Source organism: Neovison vison, chromosome 7 (genome assembly GCF_020171115.1).
Source record: "Neovison vison isolate M4711 chromosome 7, ASM_NN_V1, whole genome shotgun sequence".
Classification (NCBI taxonomy): domain Eukaryota; kingdom Metazoa; phylum Chordata; class Mammalia; order Carnivora; family Mustelidae; genus Neogale; species Neogale vison.
This window is the reverse complement of record NC_058097.1, coordinates 60381359-60407723: the sequence shown is the minus strand read 5'-3', so window position 1 is coordinate 60407723 and position 26365 is coordinate 60381359. Positions and strand designations below refer to the sequence as shown.

General features: G+C 59.1%; 1 protein-coding gene across 1 annotated transcript; it reads left to right on the top strand.

Annotated features, from left to right (window-relative positions):
• The first annotated feature begins 414 nt into the window (after nt 1-414).
• LOC122913413 (glutamine-dependent NAD(+) synthetase-like) lies at nt 415-24442 on the top strand. Its single transcript, XM_044260157.1, is given in 18 exon segments — nt 415-491; nt 2736-2787; nt 5649-5737; nt 5854-5971; nt 6625-6756; nt 9712-9786; nt 10418-10427; nt 10458-10572; nt 11062-11110; nt 11486-11588; nt 11995-12160; nt 12522-12657; nt 13315-13421; nt 19113-19244; nt 19737-19806; nt 22639-22759; nt 23196-23377; nt 24401-24442. Coding segments are annotated over 18 exon segments (1776 nt in total).
• The last annotated feature ends 1923 nt before the right edge of the window (nt 24443-26365 follow it).

The window sequence follows — 26365 nt, the reverse complement described above, 5'->3', positions numbered from 1 at the left end:
TGTGGCCAGCGTCAGTGTGGCCTGTCCCTGTCCTCCTGGTCTCCTTAGCTCTGAGAAGGGCGCCAGCGGGCGGTGAGGACCGAGCAGTGTTTGCCGAATGCCTGAAGGTTGCTGCTCAGGTTGTATAAGGGACTCCTGAATCAATAGAAAACAGAAAAAGTTCTCAATCCGAGAAACTCAAACGGGCAACTAAAGGTACAAAGAACAATGGCAAAATTTGACAGCGAGGAACGGACAAGCCGATGCCAGAGAGTGCAAGAACTGCGGCCAGTGTGAGCTGGCGGCACCATTGGGACGCACCAGCTCCCGGCAAGGGCGCCAGACCAAGGGCGACTTTGCAGAACAGTTGGGCATGGCCTTGTCGGGGGAGCAGCCCCCCCACCCATGCTGTGAACCTGTGGGCTTCTCGCAGGGATGAGGCAGGACGCCCGCGGGGAGCCGCAGGCTGGGGACAGCGGGGACCGTGTGAGGCACATCGAGGCCAGGAGCAGGTACACCGGCCGGTGGCTGTCAGGGTGCACAGCTGTCGGCAGGGCCGTGCCTCGCCGGCAGAGCTTCCAGCTGCCAGGCTTTTCCTGCCCTCCCCGTGTGCACCCGGCAGTGTTGACATGACCGTCGAGACTTTAAATTTTTTTAAAGATTTATTTGTTCATTTGAGAGAGAGTGACAGAGCATGAGCTGGGGACGGGCAGGGGACAAGCAGGCTACCCACTGAGCAGGGAACCCGATGCGGGACTTGATCCCAGGGCCCTGAGACCATGACCTGAGCCGAAGCAGATGCTTCACCCGCTGAGCCCCCCGGGCCCCTGCTGTCGGGGCTGTGATCTGGGGAATATTTTCTGTCTCCCGCTCTTGGATGCTTTCATTCTATTGCCTTCGCCGTGGGGCACCACGAGTCCGGGCCTTCAGTCCTCTCTCTGCCCACGTACCTGTATTTTTTCTTGGGGCCTCATTCCTCTAACCCCGTCCTCTGTGCTGTGCCCGGCTGGAGACTCTGTTCTTCAGATCTGTGCAGGTCCCAGTTTTTCAGACCCTTTTCATTGCTCACAGGCTCTCCTGTCTTCCACCGTCTGATAATCTCTTCTCTGAGATCTGTTACTGAGGCGTGTTGTCTCTGGATTTCCTGGGAGTCTGGTGTCACATGTCCCTGTCATGTGGACATGTGGGTCTCATGGTGGCTCCTTCAGATGGATGCTCGCGTGATGACGCCCATGGCGGGGTCACGGAAGACACTGAGATAGAGCTGCCGCTCTCTCTTCGGCACCATTGGAACGACAGAGGTTTTTACTCACGGGCGCTGTGCCTAAATGGTCTCGATGATTGGGCATGTCCCTGTGTCCCTACCATAGTGATGACCACATGACAGCTTCAGGCCTGAGAAAACGAGAAAAAATAATCCAGTTCTTGACTGCAGAGAATTTGAGAATCTACTCATTTTCATTATGTTCTCGGTTGTGCCCCCAGATTTAAGCACGGCAAGGCAGGCATCACTGGGGCTCCGTAGCTGGCCAGGGAAGAGAAGGCTCATGGCGGCCAAAATAGGTTTCTTGGCAGGAGTCTGCAGCTAGGTTTTCCAGAGGGTGTTGGCTGGGAGGAAAGGGTATTCAGCCAGAGAAGGGCATAGGCCGCGCAGAGGGGTCAGGTGTGGGGTCGGTGGGAGGAGGTCGGGCCAGCCTGAGCCAAGGTCCAGATGACAGGCTACACTGCAGGGCCTGTACTCATGATGTCTGCTCTGGGTGAAGCCCGGCGAGTTTCACCCGCCAGGTACAAGGTGATCACTGGCCTTGGAGAAGAGACTGAGTGCGGCGGTGACCGCATACCGTCTCCCAGTGCTTTGCTTTGGTCTAGTCCTCAGTGGGTCCTGGTGGGAGTGGCGAGGAAGGAGGGGAAGGGACTAACCTTGAGGTGGGGGGGACTCTTCCCTTTAATGAGCATTTTGACGCAGTGACATCGCCATCAGCAGACTTGCCCATGGTGATAGAGAGCTCGCTTTTGGACGGCAGGGTGTCTCGGAGGTCAGCAGGGTCGCATGTCCCTGTCCCCGTCTTTAGCGCAGGACAGAAGGCAGCACCCTCCTATTTCCCAGCTTTATGATTTACTTAAGTAAAAGCTGTTGCTGTCATCCCAGAAGGTTCTTGTGAATTCTCAGAAAAAAGAAATATACGTAACTCCGTGTCTTTGTTGTGCGTCTTGTAACAGCCCATTTGGGGTTGGATTTGTGAACTATTTTTTACATTCCAGCTCTCTGAGTAGCCCTTGGAGAGGCCTGTCACCTAAGTTCTGTGTTAGACTATCTGTCTTGTCCTACTGGGAGACCGTTCGGTCTTCTCGGTGATGACAAGGGTTCGCAGTCATGTTGGCTAATGCAGTGTGCTGTTCTGGTCTCAGAGACCGATCAGGACATCCAGCTGGATTTCACCTGGGGGAAGCGTGACGGCTCTGTAGAGAATGGCTGTGACATGTGTCTCAGGAGCAATGGACTGCAAGGCGTGGGGAAGTCAAGTCGGTCGGAGATCCCGGGCACCGTGGTGTCCGCAAGAACGCACCAGAGTTTCCTCTGTTCACCCTACGTGCTTCTCTTCCCGTGATGGGGACAGTTAAGGTGCATGCGCAGCTGACAGCCCTCTGCCAAGCCATGGGTTCAAAGCTCGGAGCGGGTGTTTGCTCAAGCTGAGATGCTGTCCTCTTCCTTTCTGAAATGCTCATCCTCAGGTCTGTGGTGCTTCCCTCCCCAGGCAGACAGAGGAGTATTTTCTCCCCCGGATGATACAGGATGTGACGAAGCAGGTGAGTAGGACTGGATCTCAATTTCCAGCCAGATGTCCCTGTTCTGGGCTAACGTGCACCACGTGGGGCAGGACACTCACCCGCCCTGATGGGTGGAGGAACAAAACGAAACACAGGGAGAGATTCCTGTACGAACAGGGAGGCTGGAGCCCCGGGGGTGCTGGGCGCCTCCTTTCTCTCACGTCAGTGATGTTCTGCCCGTTCATGCTTCCCCCTCTCCTCCAGCTCACCTGCCAGCATACCAGGGGAGCTGGGATGCCAGGGGAGCTGGAGGAGGGGTCCCCACCCTACCTCAGTGGGCTCCTTCTTGCTGGGGCTGCTGCCTGGGCCAAGGGACCACCCAAGCAACCAACTTTGGGGTTGGGGAAGGAGGGTTCTAATTGCAAAACTCAAGGAAGACTTTATGAGGCTGCCTGCTCAGTGTGTGATGACCCAGCATCTGGCATCTGTCGTGTCTTTTGGTCCTGGCCGGCCTGGCCATCAGAGCTGGGATCGTCTGGTCTGATCTGGGGGCTGCGTCCACCCTCTTCCTACGGGAAGCTGCTGGGGTGATGGCTGGAACCCTGCTCTGTCCACTTCCCACAGGTGGTCGGAAGTTGGGACACAGAGGGTGCTGCGGGGGGCCCTGCCTTCTCGGGGCTATGCCTGCGTTCCCGTTCCGCTTGCCGGGGTATCACTTGGCTCCAGCTGCCATAAGACAACACCCCAGATGGAGGGGACGGTGCTGAATGACAGATGCTTGCCTCTCGGCCCTGGAGGCCAATGCGTGGGAGGAAGGGACGGGCAGGACGGGTGTTCCCGTGGCCTTTCTCCTTGTGTGTGGACAGCCGTGCTCTCCCTGGGTCCTCACGGCGTCATCCTTCGTGTGTGTCTGTGTCCTGATTCCTTCTTCCTCTGAGGACCCTGGTCACCCTGGATCAGAGCCACCCCAGGGACCTCATGTTACCTTAACTATGTCCTCCAAGGCCCCCGCTCCAGACACGGTCAGGTTCTGAAGCAGCGGGGCGGGGGGGCAACGCTCTAACAGGCACAGTTCAGCTTGTGACACTGAGTTCTCTGTCCTCCGATGACTACACTCCAGGTGGCTCACGGCCATTTACAGACTCCCTCCAGCGGACGGCTTGGCCGGGATTCATCGGAGTCTCAGGCACGGGCTTGAGCCAGAGCAGGGTCCCTCTCCCCTGATTCCCACAAGGTTCCACCCCCGTTGGCCTCTTTGCATCAGCGACTTCCTCTGCCTTGTCCGTGGAGGACAGTTGCTGCCCTGGCACCCAGATGGAGGTTACCTCCAGCTGGGAGCCAGACTATGCCTCTGGCACGGGCTTTGATTTGTGAGCGAGGCCCTTCCAGGGGCCAGCTTGGGCTCAGTGCCTTCTGCACGGACAGTCAGGGACAGGCATGCCTGAGGTGATGGCAGGTCTGGTCACCTCCCAAGTGACCTGGACACTCCTTTGACCCTGAACTGCGGCAGTGAGCACATTCTAAAGCCATTGTGACCCAGAACAGACTCCGTGAGTGTTTGTATGTGTCCGTGTGTCTGTGTCTGAAACAGACATGTCTACTGCAATCCTGACAGTGGGATGCTCCCCATTTCATTCTTATGGATCATGGTGTATCCTAAAATCCATCCCAGGAGAGACACACGGGCTGAATGGGACAGAATCTGCCACTGGAAGGATTTTGCGGGGTAGCTGCTTGACGATGGTTCCCTGAATTGGCTTCAGTAACTGTGGGTTAAGGTCGAGGGATGTGTCCAGGAAGAGGGTGAGGACTGCCCAGGACCGTCTCTGTGCGGACAGTTCAGGCCCCCGGAGGAAGGGCAGTCCATGAGTCCGGCTTTGGCTACGTGGTTCACCAGCCTGTCGCTCTGACCCTGGCCTTCTCACGATGGGGTGTGGATTGCAGCCATGCCCACGTGCTCTCGTTTGCCACATGGCCGTCGTGCTGAGGTGCAGTGGTCCCACGGCAGCCAGCGGGGCCCCTGGGTGAGGACTGTCCTCACAGCCACAGTGAACAGTGACCTTGTCCATCCATGGCAGGAGGCATCAGAGAAGAAAAGGCCAGGTTTACACTGTGGCTCTTGCCTTGGGCAGTATGGGTGTCACACTCACACACACACACACATGCACACACACACACACACACATGCACATGCACAGTTCAGGGAGCCCGGCCAGGTGTTCTAGGATGTGCTCCAGGCCTCGGGATCATATCTTGGCTGAGTAAAGTAACACCTCTTCTGTAACTTTGGAATTACGGGTGGTGGCCAAGTTGGACCCATGCGGGCACATAGCAGTGGCGTCGGCGTGGCCTGTCAGTATGTGGGGGGCTCAGGGCCTCCATGCCCCGCCCGGTAGCCCCGGGGGGGCTCTGCGCCTTCCTGGGGAGCTCCTGCCATGCGTGGTTGGTGAACGTGGCTCTTGGTGATAGACATGCTGGCATCCAGCCCTGCCCCCTGGGCTCTGGGCGATCTTTCTCAGTTTTCTTGAATGAGCCTCGGGTCCTTCTGGGCACAGGGGTGGGACCACCAGGTCAGGCCAGTGAAAGCGTGGGTGATGCAGAAAGGTGTACGGTGCCATGGCTGGCGTAGATGGCCCTTGCTAAATGAGATCCTTTATTCTTAATAACTAGGATGACTGTGGGAAATTTGTGCCAACAGAAGCTTCAAGTGTAGAGTGACACAGTGAGCCCCGCAGCCACGCAGAGCACAGCCCCAAGCTAGTGAGATGCCCGCTGGTGCCAGGGCGCGTGAGCTGGGACTACTCCACACTGGGATGGGGAGGAAAAGGGTGGTGAGGTCGGGACACAGCCCGGATAGGACACGGCCAAGGGGTCTCATGGGCCCTGTCCTCCGGCTGCAGGAGATCGTGCCCTTTGGAGACACAGTGCTGGCCACCTGGGGCACCTGCATCGGGAGCGAGATCTGTGAGGAGCTCTGGACGCCCCACAGGTCAGGCTCGGCCCTGCGCGCAGCAGCCCTGGTGGCGTGGCCTGGAGCCCTTGGGGCTGGGGAGGGCGGGGCGGGCGTGCAGCCCGTCTCTTCCTGTCAACCGCCTCTTCCCGCAGCCCACATGTGGACATGGGCCAGGACGGCATGGAGATCTTCACCGATGCCTCGGGCAGCCACCACGTGCTACGCAAAGCCCACACCAGGGTTGATCTGTTGACCATGTCCACCGCCAAGGTAGGCACTAGGCCGCGATGCCGGGGTGTGTGCACTGTGAGCCAGTGCTGCGTCCCCCACGCCTGAGCCCCCGGAGCCCAGGTGGTCAAGGCCTGCATGGCAGGTGCTGGTGCCCGTGGTTATGGCCAGGGCTCAGCAACTTTGCATGGACTCCTCTCCTGGGGCCCCACCTGCCTGACCTAATTAAACCCCGGCAACCAGGGAGGCAGGTGCTGCCATCCCTGCTCCTTGGAGCAGGACTCCTGGCTCACGGTGTCCAACGGGCGCAGACTCACTCCCCAGCATCCGGACCTGTCCCCAGGGTCACGACGCTGGCTGCAGGAGAGCTGCGGGCTTTTTGGCGCTGAGCCAGAGCACGGGGAGTGCCCTCAAGGTGGCCTCTCTCACTGGGCAGCATGACACAGTCACGGGATAGGCTTGGGGTCAGCGAAGCCAGCTTGGGGTCTTGGCTTTGCTGTGTGGAGTTTGTCTTCCCTGGACTCCCACCTCCTCCGGTCATGTGAGGGCACTGGGGGGCTGGGGGCTAGGGGTGGTGACAGGCATTGGAAGGGCCCACAGCGTGCGTGTGGTTTCCCTGCAGGGGTGCTCTCGCTGGTGTGGCAGGAGGGCTGAGGACAGGGAGGTGAGGTCCTGCTGCCATGTGTGTTCTCCAGAATGGTGGGATCTACTTGCTGGCCAGCCAGAAGGGCTGTGACGGGGACTGGCTCTACTACAACAGCTGCGCCCTGATCGCCATAAACGGCTGCATTTTCGCACAGGGGTCCCAGTTCTCCCTGGACGACGTGGTAAGCAAACTCGTGTGTGCCCCTAGAGGTGACCACACTGGGGCGGGGGGGGGCTGTGCTGACAGCAGAGAAGGGACCCTGGGGCCCCAGGGAGGATGTGGAACCAGAGCCTCCTCGGGAATAAGCAGGCGTCAGTCCTGGTCCCCACAGCGATGGGGGTCGTTGGCGGGGGGCCCGTGTCTGCAGGAGCGGAGCACAGGGGAGCTCGACAGAGAGCTCAAGACCCACTCGCTGTTCCCCACGTGGCCAGGCATGCGTGTGTCTGTGCTAGCTGTAGGCCTGATGCCACAGGCACCCATGTCCCCCCTGCCCCCACATCCTGGAAGCCCCGATGCTCCTCCGGGGGGGCCTGTCACCGTGGGGCTGTGTGGTCTCACTGGACGCAGCCAGCAGGCCATGGGCGGGCGTGTCTGCACGGGAGCCCTGGGAGAGCTCAGAGGGGCGTCACCGCAGTCCGGGGTGGGTCAGGGACCAGGGAGGGGCGAGCCAAGGGGGCCTGTACGGAACTGGTGGACACTCGCCTTCCTCCAGAGGACGTGGGTCTGGGCACCATCTGTCCCGCTAGCCCATCCAGCCACGTTGGACATGAATGTCCTTTGCAGTGGAGGCGGCTGAGAGAAAGTCCTTGTGGAGAACTGTTTGCTCCTGCTTTTGTTTTTAGTTTTTTGCTTTTAAATTCAAAACAAAAGGAAATGGCTATTATTTCCAGAAACGAACACAAGTGTGGGTCCCGCCGCAGGCCCAGAAAGTCAGCCCCGGGTTCCTGGCGGGTCCTCCCGCAGCATCTGCCATCTTCACTCGGAAGCCACCTGCCTGTGGGGACGGGAGTCGCTGATTCAGAGGCAGGGGCGGCAGCACGAGCTCACTCCCTGCGGGAACTCCCGCAGCCCTGCCGGAGCTCACATCGGGGAGGTGACGTCTGGTACCTCCGTGACCTTGCTGGGGTTGTGGGCAGGGCAGTGGTTATAAAACCGCTCTGGGTTTCGGAGCGGAGACAGCGAGTTCCACAATGCCTCCTGGCTGGTGCAGGGCGGGAGTTCAGCAGCAGGGACGCTCCCTGCCTCCCAGCTGACCCTCGGGCCACGTTGCTGTGTGACACTGTCCCCAGAGGCCTGCAGGTCTTTGCATTGGTCACCATGGAGACAGGAGGGTTTGACAGAAAGGTCAAGTTCTTGCAGAAGGCAGTGCATTGTCTTCTGTCCCGTGGGAATGCCCAGTTGTCTTCAGGCCAGGACGACATGGCCAAGACGCTGGGCCACACATCAGAACCGCAGGCACCTGACCCGGGACTGACTGGCTGTGCGGGGGTGGGGGTGGTACCAGGAACACCAGGTGTGCATGTCCCTGCAGGCTCTGGGCCTCAGCCAGGCCTCACGGTTGGACCCTGGGGACCCTGTGTTTTTTGTTTTTTTTTTAAGATTTTATTTATTGATTTGACAGAGAGAGATCACAAGTAGGCAGAGAGGCAGGCAGAGAGAGAGAGGAGGAAGCAGACTCCCCACTGAGCAGAGAGCCCGATGCGGGACTCGATCCCAGGACCCTGAGATCATGACCTGAGCCGAAGGCAGCGGCTTAACCCACTGAGCCACCCAGGCGCCCCGGGACCCTGTGTTTTAAGCACACGCCCAGCTGATTCGTAAGCGCACAAGAACCTGAGGGGCATTGCCTCCTGTCTCTGCAAGGGGACTCTCGGGCTGGAATTCTCTGATTCTGTCCAAGCGTGCAGGGAGAGAGGGCATCGCGGTCCTTGGGCCAAAGGCCGTGCCGTCCTGCCACTTCCTCCATGACCACCTAAAATGATCAGAAGAAACTGTGTGGCACACAGGGCCATTACACAGAGTGGCAGAGGTGCTTCCCCTCCCCACGACGTGCTTCTCGGGCTCTTATGAACCTCGCAGGCTGGCTGGCTCCTTGGACGCCTCCCTCAGGCGTTTCTGTGGACGCTGACCCGTCCTGGGGAAGGTGGAGTGGAGGCTTCTTCTCATGAAAATGTTCATATCATCTGCCCTCTCTTTGTTTTCTGTGGCCTCACACTTCCCTTGGCTTTGTCCTGTGGAGAGCCTGGTGGCTTTGGTGACCCATCACTTTGGGAAATGACAGGGAGACCAAAGGACACATGCGCTCCATTTTCTCTTTCTCTGTGTGGGTGTGTCCAGCTGGGGTCAGGCCCCGTGTTGACGGCAGCAGCCGCCCACAGGCCTGTTCACACGAGTGTGGGGGCCACAGCCCCCGTGTCATGCAGTGCACAGGACCGGCTCTCACTGCCCCAACTTGCCTATAGCCTGTAGTGACAATGTTATAGTGACGCACTTTGACAAGGAGGTGTTTTTCATAAAGACATAAATGAATCAAAACCTTTTTTTTTTTTTTTGCTGTTTTTTGAAATTTTATTTTTTTTCTGTGTCGTGGTATTTTTGTATTCTTAACACTCCTGTCTCATCTGGGTTTGAGGGCAGGGACACGTCACCACGATCACACAGGCAGCACCTGCTGGCCGCGCACGTGGCTCGCCAGGTCTCTGGTCCAGCCCCCTGCCGTCTCTAGCCTGGCTTCCTCTGTGTGGGCTTGGATCTGGGGTTGCCTCTCCTGGTCGCGGGGCAGCGGCAGCTCCGGCCGTCTCCTCTCCGTTCAGCCCGTGGGAAGCAGGAAAGGAACCCTTGATCCTGAGCATCTCAGAAGTCTGTGGCAGATGTGGCAGACATGGCCCTGTGCCGTGACTGAGGCACCGCTGCTGTGTGTCTGAGTTCACTGGAGGCTGTGGTGGCCACAGTGAGAGGGAAGGGCGTCGAGTCAGCCACAGCACCGGCTGTCCCCTCTGCCTGGTCCCCCGGGAATGTCCCTGCCTTGGAAGGTGTGACTCTTGTGTGCGATGTGGCGCACCTGTGAGCGTGGCCAAGTCTGCCACGCGAGTGGGGGGGAGCGGGAATCAGGTTTCCTCTTTGACCCCTTCTCCAGGAGGTCCTCGCCGCCACGTTGGATTTGGAGGACGTCCGAAGCCAAAGGGCAGAGATTTCATCTCGAAACCTGGCAGTGAGTCCACAAAGGCCCACAGGTGCTCCGCAGCGCCCCAGGGACTGTTCCTGAGCACGTGACCAAGACGCTGTTGTGGCCGTGCCACACTGTGCTGCGGGGACCTCTGGCACACTCACGGGGAGGCACAGCCCTCGACTCAGCACAGCAGCTCGAACAAACCTGGAGCCGCGAGGCTCCGTCTGTGCCCCCTCTGCCCTGCACAGCCACCAGCCTGCTTTCGGCCTCTGGGTTGCCCGTTGTGGACATGGCGCACGGATGGGATCATGTCTGGCTTGTGTCACGGAGCAGCACGTCCAGAGAATGTGTCTGTGGTGATGACCAGCCCATGTGGAGGGCACATGGCCCGTGTTGCCTTCTGTCTGATGAACGCATGCTCCGCGAACGTGTACGGGTTTCTGTGCGAGCGGCTTCTCTTGGGCCTGCACTCGGGCAGGGAGCTGCTGGGCCGCACGGTCACGCCATGCCTTCCTCTTTGAGGGACTTCCAGACTGTCCACAGCAGCAGCCCCTCGACGCACAAGGATTCCAACGCGGGTCGGTCCCGACCGCTTTCAACTCCAGCCATCCCACTGGGAGCGAAGGCTCGGCCGAGATCCGACACGCACTCCCGCGGCCCTGGCGCCGCGCAGGCATCACGTTGTCCTGACTGTCCCTCCGCAGGCCAGCAAGGTGAACCCTACCCCCGTGTGAAGGTGGACTTCGACCTCTCGTGCCGCGAGGACCTCTTGGAGCTGCCGTCAGAGCCCATCGAGTAGACGTACCATAGTCCCGAGGAGGAGATCAGGTGGGCCGCCCATGTGAGCGGGTGGGGGTGCTGGTCCCGGGGCACCCCCTTCGCCCACTGTAGTGGTTTGCACCCTGCAGGGGGGCGGGGGCCAGAGCCGTGTGGGCAGCTGGTTCCCAGACCATGCCCAGGGTGACCACTCCGAGAGGAGGCCAGGTGGCATCGGTGGGGAGGGGTGGGGGGCATAGCCAGGTGGCCTGGCTTCCTCGTGCCGGGGCCTTGGGCTCGGACACCCTTCCTGGCCTTTCCTTTTTGTGTCTCAGTTTTTCTGTTTGAAAACGGGGCCAAAAGATAATCACCTACTTCCCAGGGCGGTTTGGAGACAAAAATGTGTTAATTCCCATGAAGTGCTTATCACAGAGACTTGGTGAATCGGGAGCCCCTCCCACCGGCAGTTCTCCTGGCGCTGCTCCTACCTTGGCACATGGCCCAGGTGAACTGCCGACTGGGTCAGCGGCCCCCGACCTCACGCACCCCCTTGCTCTGCAGCCTCGGTCCCGCGTGCTGGCTCTGGGACTTTCTAAGACGTAGCCGACAGGTAAGCTTTCCCGTGTTTGTGTCTGAGTCTGTGGCCCGCTGGGACTTCCGTCCTTCCCGCTGCCTCCATCAGCTGCTTAATCTATGCGAGGCAAAGGCCAAAGGGTCTGTGGAGGTTTGGTTCCATCTCGGGGTCCTGTCTGGTAACACTGAGCATGGCAGGACAGCATCTCCCAGTGGTTCCGTGGGTCTGCCGTCTGCCTGTGGAGGACAAGTCCTACGTGCCTGTTGCACAGAGAGGTCCCTTCCCTCTAGAAGATCCGTCTGAAACGTGCGCCTTTCTGCCCCCGCATCTGTGGGTGGAACAAGGCTAAATTCGGGGTGCGCTGCTCCGCCAAGGCTCTGCTCACCCCTGCCTGTGGTTGGCCCATTCCAGGCCGGGTTCTTCTTACCTCTGAGTGGTGGGGTGGACAGCACGGCCACTGCCTGCATCGTCTACTCCATGTGCTGCCAGGTCTGCAAGGCCGTGAAGCAGGGAAGTAGGTAGTGTCCTGTGGCCCGAGAGAGGCTCCGAGGTGGGGACTGGGCTGAGGGGTCCTCGGGTCCCGGCCATCGCAGGTGAAGGGGGCTCTGCAGACGTGCTCAGGTGGGGACAGCAGGCCATTAGAGACCCTCCCTGGGGCTCAGGCCCGCGTGGCCGTGGCCGTCAAGCCCACTGTTGCTGCTGGGCATTGGCCGTGTGGTCTGGGCCTTGGGCTCAGGCAGACCTGGGTCGAGATCCTCCCCCATGCACCCTGCGTCAACTATCCCTTTAACGTGCACGCCGGAAATACAAGGGGGAAGCTCCATCTGGAGAGACATTGCCCAGGTGAAGGGAGGGACTGGGCTCTGAGCTCCACGCAGCAGGGGGCCGCCACCCGCTTCCCATCATCTGGTGGTTTTCAGACCAGGAAGTGCTGGCTGACGTCCGGACCATCGTGGACGAGCTCAGCTACACCCCCCAGGACCCCAGGGACCTCTCCGGCCGCGTGCTGACTTGCTACATGGCCAGTGAGAACTCACCCCAGGAGACGTGTGGCAGAGCCAGGGAGCTGGCCCAGCAGATCGGCAGGTACAGGAGGCAGCAGGTGTGGGATGGGGGCTCTGGGGCAGGACCAGTGCCACTGGAAGCCTCGCCCAAGCCCACACTCCTGGCTAGACACGCGTCCAGGCTTGAACAGGTTCCTAGGGCCTCCTGTGAGCCAGGGCTTAGGGAGACTATTCCAGATCCCCCAGACACTCGCTGTGTCTGATCGCACCCCTGCCTCCCGTTGTCCTTGTGTCCCGGGTGCCGGCGCATTTTGGAACTGGATGCAGCCCCGAGAGCTCGCCCGCGGAGTGCACACTTTCACGTGGTTGGACAGTGAATCCAGGGTTGCGTGTGTGTTACGTGTGCACACACACCCCATGCACTCCTGCCATTTCCCTGGCAGCCACCACATCGGCCTCAACATCGAGCCCACGGTGACGGCCGTCGTGGGCATCTTTAGCCTGGTGACGGGTTGAAGGCCTCTGTTCGCGGCTCACGGAGGGAGCAGCAGGGAGAACCTGGCCCTGCAGAACATGCAGGTGAGCCTCCGGCCGGGCGCTCGTCCTCACACGGGAGCCGCAGGGAGCACGGGGACTCGTGCACCAGGCAGAGGGTGTGCCTGCCCCCATGTGTGCGTGTGCGAGAGCAGGAGGCTGCAGGTTGTCTGTGAGGGCTGCCTGGGTGGACGCATGTACGTGCGTGTGTGTGAGTGCACAAGCATGTGCGTGCAAGTGGGTGAGATGTGACGCACACGTGTGTCAGTTTCCTGCATCTCCAGGGAGTGGCTCCCCGTATCATCCCAGGCTGCTTTGGGGGGCCCCAGCCAGCCGGTTGGTGGAGGGTCCTTGGGCTCTAGCTGCTGCGCTCTATCCCATCTCTGTCCCTTCCTTCTGGCCACAGTGGCCTTCCCTCCGCCTGCAATGCCAGCTGTGAAGGGGGTGCGACAGGGGGCCCATCCCGCCCCGAGCGCTCTTGTCTTCCCCGGCTCAGGCTCCAGCTCCTTCTGTCTTGGCCGTCGCACCTGCGTGAGTGATGTGGCGGTGGTCAGGCCCTGGGGACTCTGCTTCCTCTGCATGCTAGAAAGCTTCTACACTACTTGGAGCCCCTTTCCCTGGAGCTGTACAGGGGCGGGGGGGGGAGCCAGTGTGCCCCCGCCATGTCCAGCACAGGGTGACATTTCCCGTCGTGTCTCCCAGGCTCAGCTAAGGAAGGTCGTGGTGTATATGTTTGCTCAGCTGAGCCTCTGGGCCCGGGGCACTCGCGGAGGACTGCTAGTGCTTGGATCGGCCAACGTGGACGAGAGGTACGCACGCCTGACTCCCAAGGGCCCCGATTTCCGAGGGTGCGTGCTCCCCAAAATGGTGTTTCCAGGCCCCTTCCCGTTCTCACTGTCTGTAAGACGCATGCTGTGGGGGTCACATCTCCCCACGGCACAGGCCACATCTGGTGCCCACGGGACGTCATTGCTCCAGAGCTTCCCGATGACTCGGGTGTGGAGACAGGTCCACACCATTTCCCTCTGGGTCCCTGCCCCCCGGCCTGGCCCTGCACCCAGCCTGGGGCCCTTCGCTCTGGGTCTGGAATCTGGCTCCCCACCCACCTTGCTGGGTCTCACCCATCTCTTTTCCTGGGCAGTTCCAGCATGTTCTAGGTCCTTGCTCTGGGTCCAGTTCTCATTCCCAAGCAGAGAGCTTGTGTCTGATGGGGACTTGACATACTTCCTCATATTGTTTGCTGCTCAGAAACACTCAGAGCCTCCCTGTTGTTCTTCAGATAAATTTCAGCTGAATCTTCGTGTGCGCGGCGGAGGCCAGGAGCACTGCTCCAGCTTCTTCTCTCCGCTTCTCTTAGGCGGGGTCTTGCTCAGATGTTCTCACTGCTCCTTGTTAGGAGAGGACGTCAGGAACTTCCTCTGTCATTTATTCGTCTGTTCCTCTGTGTATCAGTCCATCTGTCCATCGGCCCACCCATCTATCCACCCACCCATCCGTCCGTCTGTCCATCCGTCCATCCATCCATCTGTCCATTCCTCCATCCGTCCATCTGCCCATCAGTCCATCAGTCTGCCCACTCACCTGTTCATCTATCCATCTTCCTATCTGTGGCATGAAGGTCTTAAATCTTCCTACATCCTTGAATGTCCGCAGATGTGTTCTCTGATAAACACTACTTTGGACTTCTGGATCCTGTTTCCTAATTATGACAAATTGAGGTTAGCACCCTCTAGCTGGTAAAAAATATTCTCACCATTCTCATGCACAATTTGTCAAATTTCATTGCTTTTCTGGTACCATCAGTGCTTCTGTCAGGAAGTGATGTTTCAGGAGGGGTGGGCAGCTGGGGCATGTCCTGAATCCCACGGAGTGGGAAATGGTGACATGTTTTGCTTTGTTGGCCTTCGCACACGGGTTTGACTTGTCATCGTTGATATGGTGCCGCTGCTGTAACGATTTTATTGCACATTCCCTATCACAACGCTTACCGTTGTCTTATGGGATTTAATATCAAAGCAAACAACAATAGTGGTTTCTTTCCAGCGGGGGGGTGGGTAGTGGCTTCTGGGGGCTTAAAGGTTCTCCATGGTGCCTATTTACATATTTATCTGTTTTCATCACTTTTTGCTACCAGGCCTCTTACAGATCATAGAAGTCTGTCTACAGAAATGTTTCAGTTGTCCTTCCTCTGTCCCCACTGGACAACTCTCCCTCACTGTGTCCCCATCTATGATCTCCCCGTTGCTCGCATCCTGGGGGGGACCTCTGGTCTACAGTCTCTGCCATGTTGGTTCTCTGTTAAATGTGACTTTTCATCCTAACTTCGGTTCCATTACATTCTGATTTGCTCACTCTTCGAGGAATTGATAAAACGTGGGTCACATGTCAGGTGGTCTTCTTGGTGCCATGAACAAAACAGAAAAGTAATTCCCATTTTACTCTAGTGGAAGGAGGCAGGTAATAAGAAAACTAATCATGCGTGTAGGAAGTGGAAAGTCTATAGAGAAAACCAGGCTAGGCATGGTGGGGGGGGTGTGAATTTGGGCTTCTAAGTAGGGTGGCCAGGGAAGGCCTCTTTGAGAAGTTGGTTTATGAAGGTGGAAGGGAAATGCAGTCAGGAGAACGGCCTGTGCAAATGTCCTGTGGTGAGAGCCCACCAGGACAGAGAGCAATTGTCATTTCTCTGCACAGCTCGTCTTGTCTGAGGGAGGTACCGGGAGCTCAGTTGGGACAGGTCAGAGAGTAGCGGGTGAGGAGACCGGGGGTCAGCTCTTTCTAGAAGTTTCACACTGCCAGAGAGAGGAGATGTGGGGTGGTAGCTGGAAGGAGCAGTGAGACGAGGAGGGTGTTTTCTTAAGGTAGAATGAGAAAGGTCTAGCAGGTCCGATGAGAGAGGTCTAGCAGGGAGAGAAAAGAATGACTGATGAGGAAGGGGGACGTGGGTGGACAGCTGTTCGGTGTCACGAGGAGATGAGAGCAGGCGGCCAAGTGGGGGTTCGCTTTACTGGGAGCCCGGCTTGTGTGTCCACAGAGCAATAGAAGGCTACAGAGAAGACAGCACAGACACGAGTCAGGGTGGCATAGGGTCAGGGCCATGACCTTCCTTAGCGAGACAGGAGGTGGTCACCAGCCGAGAGAGGGCGCAGGATAAGCGTTGGATGTTGACAAGCGAGTGAGACGGGTCGGGGAGCTAGGCCGGGTGCCCCCATGCCAAGACTGCACCAGAGGTGGGGTCACGCCCTCACGCCAGCTGTGCCCAGCTGCATGCTCGTGTGGAGCCGGGGGCCAGGTGATGGTGGCAGAGAGGGACGTGGGAGCCAGGAAGCCGCAAGGACAGGTGATGAGGGGTGAGCACGAGGCAGAGGACAGGTGACCCACAGACTCTGGGTCCTGGTGCTGTGAGCTGCCAGCCCCGTGCCCTGTGCTTGCTGGAAGACAGACGGAGACTCAGGTGCAACTCATGGCCATGGTCGAGTCCAGCCAAGGACGCAGAGCAGAAGGCATGCGGGGAAAACCAGGCCCAGGCTTCCAGATTGTCTCCCAGGGCAGCGTCCCTGACGGGCGTCCTTCCCCACCAACACCTGTGATGACAGGGAGGTGTGTCAGAGGCTCAGTGCCCAGCGCTTGTGCCTGGGGCTAGTCCCACGGTCACCTTCCCCCTGGCACGAACCGAGCTTCCACTCCGAGAAGAGCAGGAGGGAGCACACACCACTGTTTGAACAAAGAAGTTCCAAACAGGGAGACCCTGTTTCTTGTTAGGGGATGGGTGGGGACACTCCCCCAAACCTGGGTGCCAGCCGGGTCTGATGGTGCAAGCAGGCCCCCCACACAAGGCTGCAGTATGCACACTCCTCTGCACAGAGCATGGCCCACAGGAGGCACTGAGGTCTCTAGGGGCTTCTGTCCTCCACACAGGAGACTGAGGGGAGGTCAGGGCCCTGGTGGGCCAACGGCAGAATGGAAGTGATGGATGAGTGCACAAGAGCGGCTGGGGGAGCCCAGAGGCCTCATGGGGAGCGTGGTCTGCCCTGTTGGAGGTGCCGGTGGGTCAGGGATGCACGGGCACTGTAGGTGCGCCTCCTGTCCATCCGGTTCCTGCAGCCTTGCGGGGTGGGGCTGGCGGCCAGGCGGGCTGGGCTCCTGGTGTGTTTTGGCGTCAGAGGGGAGCCGACAGGATTTGCTGGTGGACCAGATGTGTGGGGGAACGCCCAGGCTGACCGGAGCCCCTGGAGGCTGGACCAGCATTTGGCGCAGGAAGTGGGTGAGGAGGTCAGGGTCCTGTGTAGGGAATGTCAGCTTTGACACTTCTCCAGACGCCCCCGTGGACGTGTGTGTTGGGCAGTTAGATAGAGACTCTGGAGTCCAGGGGCGAGCCGCACCCCCAATCTGGAAGCCTGTAGACGGCAAAATGCTGCTTAAGGTACAGGAGCAGCTGGGCCCTAGGGCTGAATGTTGATGGAGAAGGGATTTTCGGGGGGCAGATTCCCGGTATGAGGGGGAACAGCTTGCCAGGCTGCAGAACCGAGAGGACGGGTGCCCAGAGCGGGTGGAAGGGCTGCTCTGCTTGTTGCTTGGGTGTGGGGAAGGCCAGGGCAGGGAGCTGGCGGCGAAGGCTTGAGCCCAAGCCAGAGGGGAGCACGTGCGGCCCCAGCAGGTGTGGCCTAGGGGGCAGGGAGCGTGGGCGAGCGGGAAGGCAGGGGCCGTTGGGCGGTACCTAGGCTCACAAGCGGACAAGGGGTTGGTCGTTGGAGCTTGTGAACCCGCCTGTTAGTGGACTGTCCCCACCTGCGGGGGCCACAGCGGGACAGCGAGCTGGGGTGAGAGCCTGGCCCCCCGGGACAGCAGCCGGCTGTCAGCACGCGCCCCCCCACTGCTCCATCCCTGGCGAGGCCCCTCCCCAGTCCACAGATGTGTGCCTTCTCCCAGTGCCCTCACGAGGCAGCCTGGGAGAAGCCTAATATCCCTCCTGGTGAGGACGCTGGGCCTCGGAGGTCAGGGCCTCACCCTCGTGACCTCCATTAGCCGCGTGACCTCCCGAGGACCCACGTCCAGATGGTCACACTGAGGGGCGGGCTTCAGCCTGTGACTTTGCGGGAAGCCCAGACATTCAGTCCAGGACAGGGTCTCCTTGAGCAAAGCCGTCCTGAGGTCCAGCCTGTGCGCCAACAGGACTTACCTCCAGGCTTTTGTGCTAGACCCAGACCAGGCCAGAGCCTTGCCCTGAGGGGTCTCACCCGCAGGGTCTGTCCCTAACACGGTCATCTCCCAGTGCGTCTCGGGGCGGGCTGCCAGAGGCATATGGTGGAATGGAGTCCATTGTCCCTTCGGCCAGAAGACCCTGTCTCCACTCAGCCACCCCTTCAACAGGACAAGAAGCACCTCAGGTCAGGGGGAGCCCCATTCAAGGAGGCACCAGGTTTTACCCGCCCATCTGCTTGGTGCTCTGGGACGCTTATGCCCAAGGCCCTGCTCTCCGGGAGGAGTCTGGAGGAATAAGAGCTCAGTCTTTCTCTTGAGCAGCAGGAGAGGGTCAGATATGTGGGTGGAGGGACCCCGTGCTCGTGGGACAGCTGTGTTTGCAGCCAGACCGAATGTGGGACAGTCAGGCGGAGCTAGTGGCTGTGTCCGTGCTGGAGTCTAACTGTGAGCTCGGGCGATACAGGCAGAGGCCAGGCCCGGAAGGCCACCAGCAAGGTGGTTCGGGGGCATGTGGCGGGGTTAGGAAACACTTTGTGGGGTGGGGGTAGGGGCAGTGTGGGCGCTGGGGATAGGGTGGAGACCTGCCATCCAGAGGTGGCTAAAGAAGGAGGCGTCTGCTGGAGGGCATGGGTCACGACTGACTAGGAGTCCCTGGGTCAAGCCCGCAGTGTCCTCTCGCCGATCCATGGGGCGCAAGATCACTGCGGATCTCACCGGGCTAAACTCAAGGTGTTGGCAGGGCAGCATCTCCACCTTCCTCTCGGCTCCCAGCTCTGTCCCCCGCTTCGCTGCTAGACCTGTAAGGATGCTTGTGAGTGCACTTGCCCCCCCCCACCCCCAGACAATCCAAGATAAGGACCTCACCTGCAGTCCTCAGCTGAGTCCCTGATGCCCTCGGGGTCCCGAGTTCACAGGTTCTGGGCAGAGGATGAGGGTGTGTTTCAGGAGGAGGTTTCTGAGGGGGGTGGGGGCTGCTGACGGGCGTGGAGAGCCAGCCAGGTCTCCACAGGCTCCTAAGGACTCAGCCCTCAGCACCTCCTCACGCCCTCCCGTTCTACCGCCCGCCCTTCAGACGCACTGCTCCCAGCCAGGGACTCAGCATTCCCAGGCCCGTCTCCCGGCCCCCACACCTTCTCAGGGCTGCTGAGTACTGTCCTGTGTTCATCTGCTGGCTCTGCCCATTTGCAGACAGTTTTGAGCAGCCGAGCTCTGGCGCTGGGCGTGGATGAGAGGTCAGAGCCCAGGCAGGATATGTGGCCCCTCAGGTCAGCCCCGTGGAAACCCTGTGCTCACTCCCGAAGCCTCCTCGGCTACCTGACCAAGTACGACTGCTCCAGTGCAGACATCAACCCCATTGGTGGAATCAGCAAGACAGACCTGAAGGCCTTTGTCCAGTTCTGCATGGAACGCTTCCAGCTTCCCACCCTGCAGGGGTGAATGCCTCCCGCGTGACGTGGCTGTGCCCCCCCCACCCCAGGCTGCAGCTCCCTCCTGCCTGATGGAAACAGCTCCGCCCTTCAGTGGGCATGTGGGGTCTTATGACCAGGTGGCCCCCAGGGACACTGGGTGATGTCTGGAGACCTTGTTGCTGATGGCGGCCAAGTGTGCCCCTGGTACCTAGTGGGAAGGTGCCCCCAGGATGGCCCCACAAAGATGCATGACCTGCTCTGAATGTGGACGGTGCTTGGGCAGAGAAGCCCTGTGGGGTAGCCTCTTGCCCGCGGCTCCTTCCCCAGGTCATGAAGCCCCCCGACATCCACGTCCGTCACCCCAGGAAAGCTCAGCCCAACCAGCCCACTCAGGGTCGACAGGGGAGTTGCAGGAAGCTGGCCCTTCAGCGTTGCACAGTTAGTGTGGGGGTCACCTCCCCGTGTCCACAAGCACTGTGGCAGCCATGATGACTGTCCTGTGTGTCTTGGCCGCAGCATCCTGGCAGCACCGGCCACCGCAGAGCTGGAGCCCTTGACTGACGGCAAGGTGTCCCAGATGGATGAAGTATTGCTGGCGGCTCTGTCCCCGTTCCCCATGTCCCTGCATCCTCGAGTCCAAGCTGGGCTCCCCCGTGGCCTCCTTACTGCCCCAAGCAACCAGGGAGCCCAGCGCAGTGCCTGTCCCACTGCTACTTTGACATTTCAGTTCGGCTTTCTTGAGGCTGATGCCCTGGAAGAGGGGAGAGTGGGGAAGGTCTCTCGCAGGTGGGAGGGGTGCGAGCTCAGAACCGTTCTTGTCCCCTCCATTCGAAGCTGGCCTACGAGCCAGGAGGGGCAGTCAGCGCCATCAGCAGCGGGGTGGGCTTCCGTGGCCCTGGGCCATTGCAGAGTCTGTCACAACTGACCGTCCTGCTGCCAGCGCCTGTGGCCACCGAGATTTACCTGTGCTCCTCCCGAGAGTTTGTCGTGATTCGCATTTTGAAGTCCGTGACCTGGTTGGTCTGTCTTAGTGTGTGGTGTGAGGAAGGGATCAGATTTGATCGTCTGGCACCCGGCGCCATTTGCTGCCGGGACAGTCTTTCTCCCGCACGCGTCTCGGCATCCGGGTGGAAACCAGGGGTCTGTGTGTGGATGCAGTTCCAGACTCTGCTGACCCACAGGTCCGTCCCCCACCAGGGCTGCACCCCCTGGGCCACCGCTGCTTGGTAGGAAGCTCTGAAGTTGGCAAGTGGGAGTCCTCCCGTTTCGTCCCTCTCTTTCAACGTATTCCGGCTGCTCTGGGCCCCCTGGACGCCCGTTGGAGTGTCGTCTTCTGCCGCACATGCGGCGCCAGCTTGGCTCTCCATGGAAGGTGTGCCGAGAGCACAGCTGGGCTTGGCAGGTGTCGACCCCGGAGAACGCAGCCTCTGAGGCCTGGTGTGATGAGTCTCCCTCCTCACTCTCGGCTTCTTACGGCCTCAACGTCTTGCAGTTTTCAGAGCGTGAACGTGCACTTGTTCCGTTATTCATTTCTAAGCATGTTTTCTCCTTTGTCTTCCCATGAACGGAATTGTTTTCCGGGTTTCCTGAGCCGCTGGCTCATCTGCAGTGTCGGGAAGGACCTGACGTCCTGCAGCCCCTTTCCGTCTTCTCTTTCTCGTCTCTTACCGTGTGCTGGACAGTCAGCTCGCACTTCTCGCTGTGGGGCACAAGGAGCAAAGTGAGGGCTTCTCTCTGAATAAATCCCCCCTTACTGCCACACCCCTGCACCACAGATGCCATGCTATGCCTCGTTGTCATTTTCGTGCACCTCTGGGCGAGGTCTGATTTCCCTCGTGATTTCTTCTCACCTGTTGGCTACTCGAGAGTGTGCAGTTGGAGTCCCGCGTATTTGGGGGTTTCTGAACTTTCTGTGTGTCCCCAAGTCTGTTACCCTTTTCCTCTACGGTTGGGAAGCAGGCTTTTCCAGTGTTCTGAAATTGATAGAGGCCGGTTTTACAGCCTGGCATCTGGTCTGTCCTGGAGAACGTCCCGCGTGCCTTGAGGAGAATGCGTGCTCTGCGGTCGTGGGCAGAATGTTCTAGAGAGGTCGCTTAGGGCTCGTTGGTTTGTAGGGTTCGAGTTTCTCATCCCCTTGTTGGTTTTCTGGTTCAGTTCTGTGCATCACTGAAAGGGGTGTTAAAGCTTCCAGGTGTTACTGCTGAATCTAGAGAATTCAAGTGTCGCACTGGAAAACATTCACACAGAAGTGGGCGCTGAAGGAGGTCCGTGGCGAGACCCGCTGGGCCCTGGGACTCGGCATTGAGCTAGCTGGTTCGGCCATCTGTGTGAGTCTCCGGGACAGATGAGTGGGAGGTAACCACGAGGGTCCCAGGTGTCTCCTGGTATTGCCCACACATGGATCTGGGTGCCCCAAAGGTGACTGTGTCCTGATGGGGGCAGGACAGGCCTCCCCAAGGAGGTGACATTGGAGCTGAGGCCAGAGGAAGACTAGGTGGGCGGTGGGGAACAGGAAGGAGGGCCTGGTCACTGGGGGTCCTGGAGACCCTGGATGAAGGTGAGGTCTGTCCTGCTGTTCTCCAGAAAGGCCAGTTCCACCGTCGGCTGTCTCGGCTCTGGTTGTATATTCTGGGCCACAGTGGGAGTTGAGAGGGGATTTGAGCAAATACTCAGAAATGCAAGAGGGGTTTATGTGAGCCTCCATGGGAGGCTGGCTCTTTCGAACCATGCTAGGGGCGTCCCATGGCCGGTATGACCCAGGAGTCTGTGCTGAGCTGTTCATTCTTAGGGCCAGCAGGATCCCTGAGGCAGGGCGCAGGGCTGGTCTGTCAGGCTGCCCCGCCTGACTTTGGTCCTGGCATCAGCCTCCTGGGGCTGCTGGAGCCAAACCCCCAGGCCAGCGGCTTAAATGACGGACCCTCTCATTGTGCTGGAGGCCGAAATCAGGTCATCTGAAGATCCTGCAACCTACCGGGACACTCCAAGGGTGGGAGGGTCCTTCGTCCAGCCCCCCGGGGCATCCTGGGCCACGGACACACTCCCCATTCTGTCTTCATGCAGCTTCTCCCCGTGTGTCCCGTTCCATCTTGTACAAAGGCTCCCCATGCCCAGGGCCAGCTCATCTCAAGCTCCTTCACTCTGTTACATCTACAAAAACCTTTATTTTCCCAAATAAACCCACAGTTTGTAGGTTCTGGGGCTTGGAGACTGGACAGACCTCAATCCCTCAGCCCTCAGAACCAGGCCGGTCCTTTCTCCAAACGCCGGCTCCATGGCACCGGGTGGTGACGGGGAGTGAGACCGCACGTCTGCTTGTGGCCCCGTGGGGACCTGCCCCTCCCCTTGATCCAGGCCCACCGGCCGTTTGGACCCCAAGCTCGCCTCTAGCACCAGCCTGCTGCCTCTCCCTCCTCGGCAGGAAGACATGGGCATGACATACACGGAGCTGTCCATCTACGGCCGCCTCCGGAAGGTCGCCAAGGCCAGGCCCTACAGCATGTTCTGCAGACTTACCACCATATGGAAGGACGTATGTTCCCTCGGCAGGTACGGCGCTCACTCCAGTCCCCAGAGGGAGCCGCAGACTCGGTCCCCGCAGGGATGGTCTGTCTGGAGGCAGTGAGTCGGCCTGCGTGGCCTAAAATGGTGGCGCTCTTTCTCCCGGGACACCAGCGCCCAGTTGTCAGGTCCTCTGCGTGGGACTACTGCCGGCCGTCCGGCTCACGTGGCGGTCCCCGTGGAATCACCTGGAATCCTCTCGCCATGTGTCTTCCCACTCGCCCTGCTCAGCTCCACTGACGCGGCATCCTGGGGCCACCTGGGACAGCCCCACAGCCACCCTGGGACGGGGACATCCGTCTGCGGCTGCCAGGGGGTGGCTGGCACGCAGGGGGCACTAGTGTGCGCAGTGTGAGGTGAGCAGGAGTCCCGGCCTGGGTCCCTATGCCCCGCGACCCACAGCCCCGTCTGTCCTCACCCACCAGGTGGCTGACAGGGTGAGGCGCTTCTCCAAGTACACGGCAAACAGACACAATATGACCACGCTGACGCCCGCATACCACGCGGAGAGCTACAGCCCCGATGACAACAGGTTTGACCTGCGGCCGTTCCTATACCACGCCAGCTGGCCCTGGCAGTTCCAATGCGTGAAGGATGCGGTGAGTCGGATGCAGGTGCTTCCCTATATCTGGTGTCCATCTTGGAGATGTTGGCTGGCTCCCGGTCAGGGCTGGAAAGCTTTCTGTGGGTGGCAGTGTCGTGACTGTCCTCGTGTCTGCCAAGAGACGTGGGTCGGGTGTGTGCTGTTTCTGCCGTGTTACTCACAGGAGCAGCCATGGGGACAGGGGGCCCTCGCTGTCGCTTCCAGACAGCTCTGGCATCCGGCTGGGCTCACGTCTTGTAAGCGGCCCAGCCTCGCCGTTCCTCTTCTGGTTAGTGATTATGTGGCGAAGGAGGGGTTAGTAAGACCAGCCTACAAGGCAAGGCCCGCCTGCCCTTTCCAGGCCCAGTGCTGGAGTCTGGTGCCCGTGGGCCGCACCCCCCGGTACAGGTAGTGTACCCCTTGGGCTGGAAAGGGAGGCTGGCCTGCGGGGAGCCCCGATACACTGACCACAATGAGCTGAGACAAGGGCCGTATTGCACCAGCGATCACAACGGACTCAATGGATGCAGCGTCGATCTGGTGATCGAGGGAAGCATCTGCGTAGGTGACATGGATCCAGAGGAGTCACCCCAAGTCAGACTCATGTCCAGCCCGCAGTTCTCGGGGGCGGAGTCATACCAGGGGAAAACAGGCCGTGTCTGGAGATGTTCTCGGGGATCATGCCTGGGGGGTTGTCTGTGTCACCGGCCTCTTGGGCAGAGTGCGGGGACGCCACTGGCTTACAGAAGTGCCCAGGATGGCCCCGATGGGTTTCCCCAAATCAGGAATGGGGTTCAGAGGCCATGCAGGTGTCGACACCTCAGAAAAAACACGTGGGGAGAGATACAGTCCATTGTGGTCTTGTGCGGCAGGGACCATCCCCCAAACTCGTCCCGCGCATGTGCTCCGTGTTCTTCCTGCATCCTCATGATCCTGGGGACCGCTCATGGCTGCTTGTCCAACCCGTGACCGCCACCCTAATTCAGAGCGAAACGCTGGGCTCTGATCGTGTGGACAATCACGTGACCTCTCCATCTAGGTTGTCCAGCTTGAGAGCAGAGGCCAGCAGGACCTGGACTGACGCCACTCCTGCACAGAGGGCCCCTCCCACGAAGCTGCTGTGTGCTACACAGGCCTCACTGGGGACCGTGCGTCGGGGCCCAGCCACCCGGGCTGGAAGACCACACCAGCCTCTTGTTTCCTATCTCACGGGAGAGGGATCATTCCACTCTAGTGCCTTCAAGAAAGGCTCCAACAAAAAGAATGTGGTTTCTGGGAGCAGACTCTACATATGTGGTGGGACGAAGAGCCTCCCTTGTCCATCCCCTCCAAGTCCCTCTCGGTTCCACGAATCCTCTCTCTGGGCCCTAAGCCCCAGGGGACCACAGCCTCCCTGCTGCAGAGTGAAGCTGAAATGGGGTGGGCCTCACACACTCACAGTCCCCCCCACAGTGCTGGGGAGAGGGCAGTCAGGGGTCTCTGCTGCTCTCCCTGCCCAGAAGCCTTCCCTAAGAAAAGAAACTTGTACACAAGGAGAGGAATTTATTGATTAACATGGAGCATAGTACAGGGCTCTGATTGGCTTCAGGTCTGGCTGGATCCAGGGGATGCCCATGTCCTTAGAACTTGGGCCTCTCCTCCCCCTGCCCTGCTCGGCTCCTCTGCCTCTGCTGGCTCCCTTCATGACCACATCAGGGCCCTATAGCCTCTGCCTTGCCAAGTCCCTGGTTTGAATCCAGCAGGAAATCAGTGCCTGTGTCTTCTTGCTGGGTCATAACGCCCATCCCTTAACCAGTTAGCTGCAGCCCGGGGGGCCCCCACAGAGGACCAGGAGGTGTTTGAGAGGCAGGAAGAGGGATGGTGAGTCCCCAAGCAACGCACAGCCCTCCCACACGCCCTGGTCCAGGCCCATGCTCTGGGTGGGCTCCACCCACCCGTCCCAGGAGGACTCTCCTCAGGGTGCAACCACAGGCTCTGAGCCGGCAAAGCCTACACAGGATAAAACCTTCCCTTCAGCTTCCCACAGTGACAGCAAGGCCCCCACAACATGAATCGGGTTGTGCCCGAGATGTGGGCACAAGCAGAGGGAGGGACACGCTTCTCTCCTTCTCCATAGACTGCCCGCATAAGAAGGAGTTTTTCCAGCACTGATATCAGCCACAGCAACTTCTTTCAAGATATGTCTCCAAAGGCAAAGGAAACAAAAGCGAAAATAAACTTTTGGGAGTTCATCAAAATCAAAAGCTTCTGCACAGCAAAGGAAACCATCAAAAAAACAAAGAGTCAACCCACGGAATGGGAGAAAATATATGCAAATGACAGTACAGACAAAACGTTGATATCCAGGATCTATAATGAACTCCTCAAACTCAACACACAAGAAACAGGCAAACACATCAAAAAATGGGCAGAAGATATGAACAGACACTTCTCCAATCAAGACATACAAATGGCTATCAGACACATGAAAAAATGTTAATCATCACTAGCCCTCAGGGAGATTCAAATTAAAACCACATTGAGATATCACCTTACACCATTTAGAATGGCCGAAATTAGCAAGACAGGGAATATGTGTTGGAGAGGATGTGGAGAAAGGGGAACCCTCTTACACTGTTGGTGGGAATGCAAGTTGGTGCAGCCTCTTTGGAGAACAGTGTGGAGATTCCTCAAGAAACTAAAAATAGAACTTCCCTATGACCCTGCCATTGCACTCCTGGGTATTTACCCCAAAGATACAGATGTCGTGAAAAGAAGGGCCATCTGTACCCCAGTTTATAGCAGCAATGGCCACGGTCGCCAAACTATGGACAGAGCCAAGATGTCCTTCAACGGACAATGGATAAGGAAGATGTGGTCCATATACACTATGGAGTATTATGCCTCCATCAGAAAGGATAAAACCCAACTTTTGTAGCAACATGGACGGGACTGGAAGAGATTATGCTGAGTGAAATAAGTCAATTATCATATGGTTTCACTTATTTGTGGACCATAACAAATA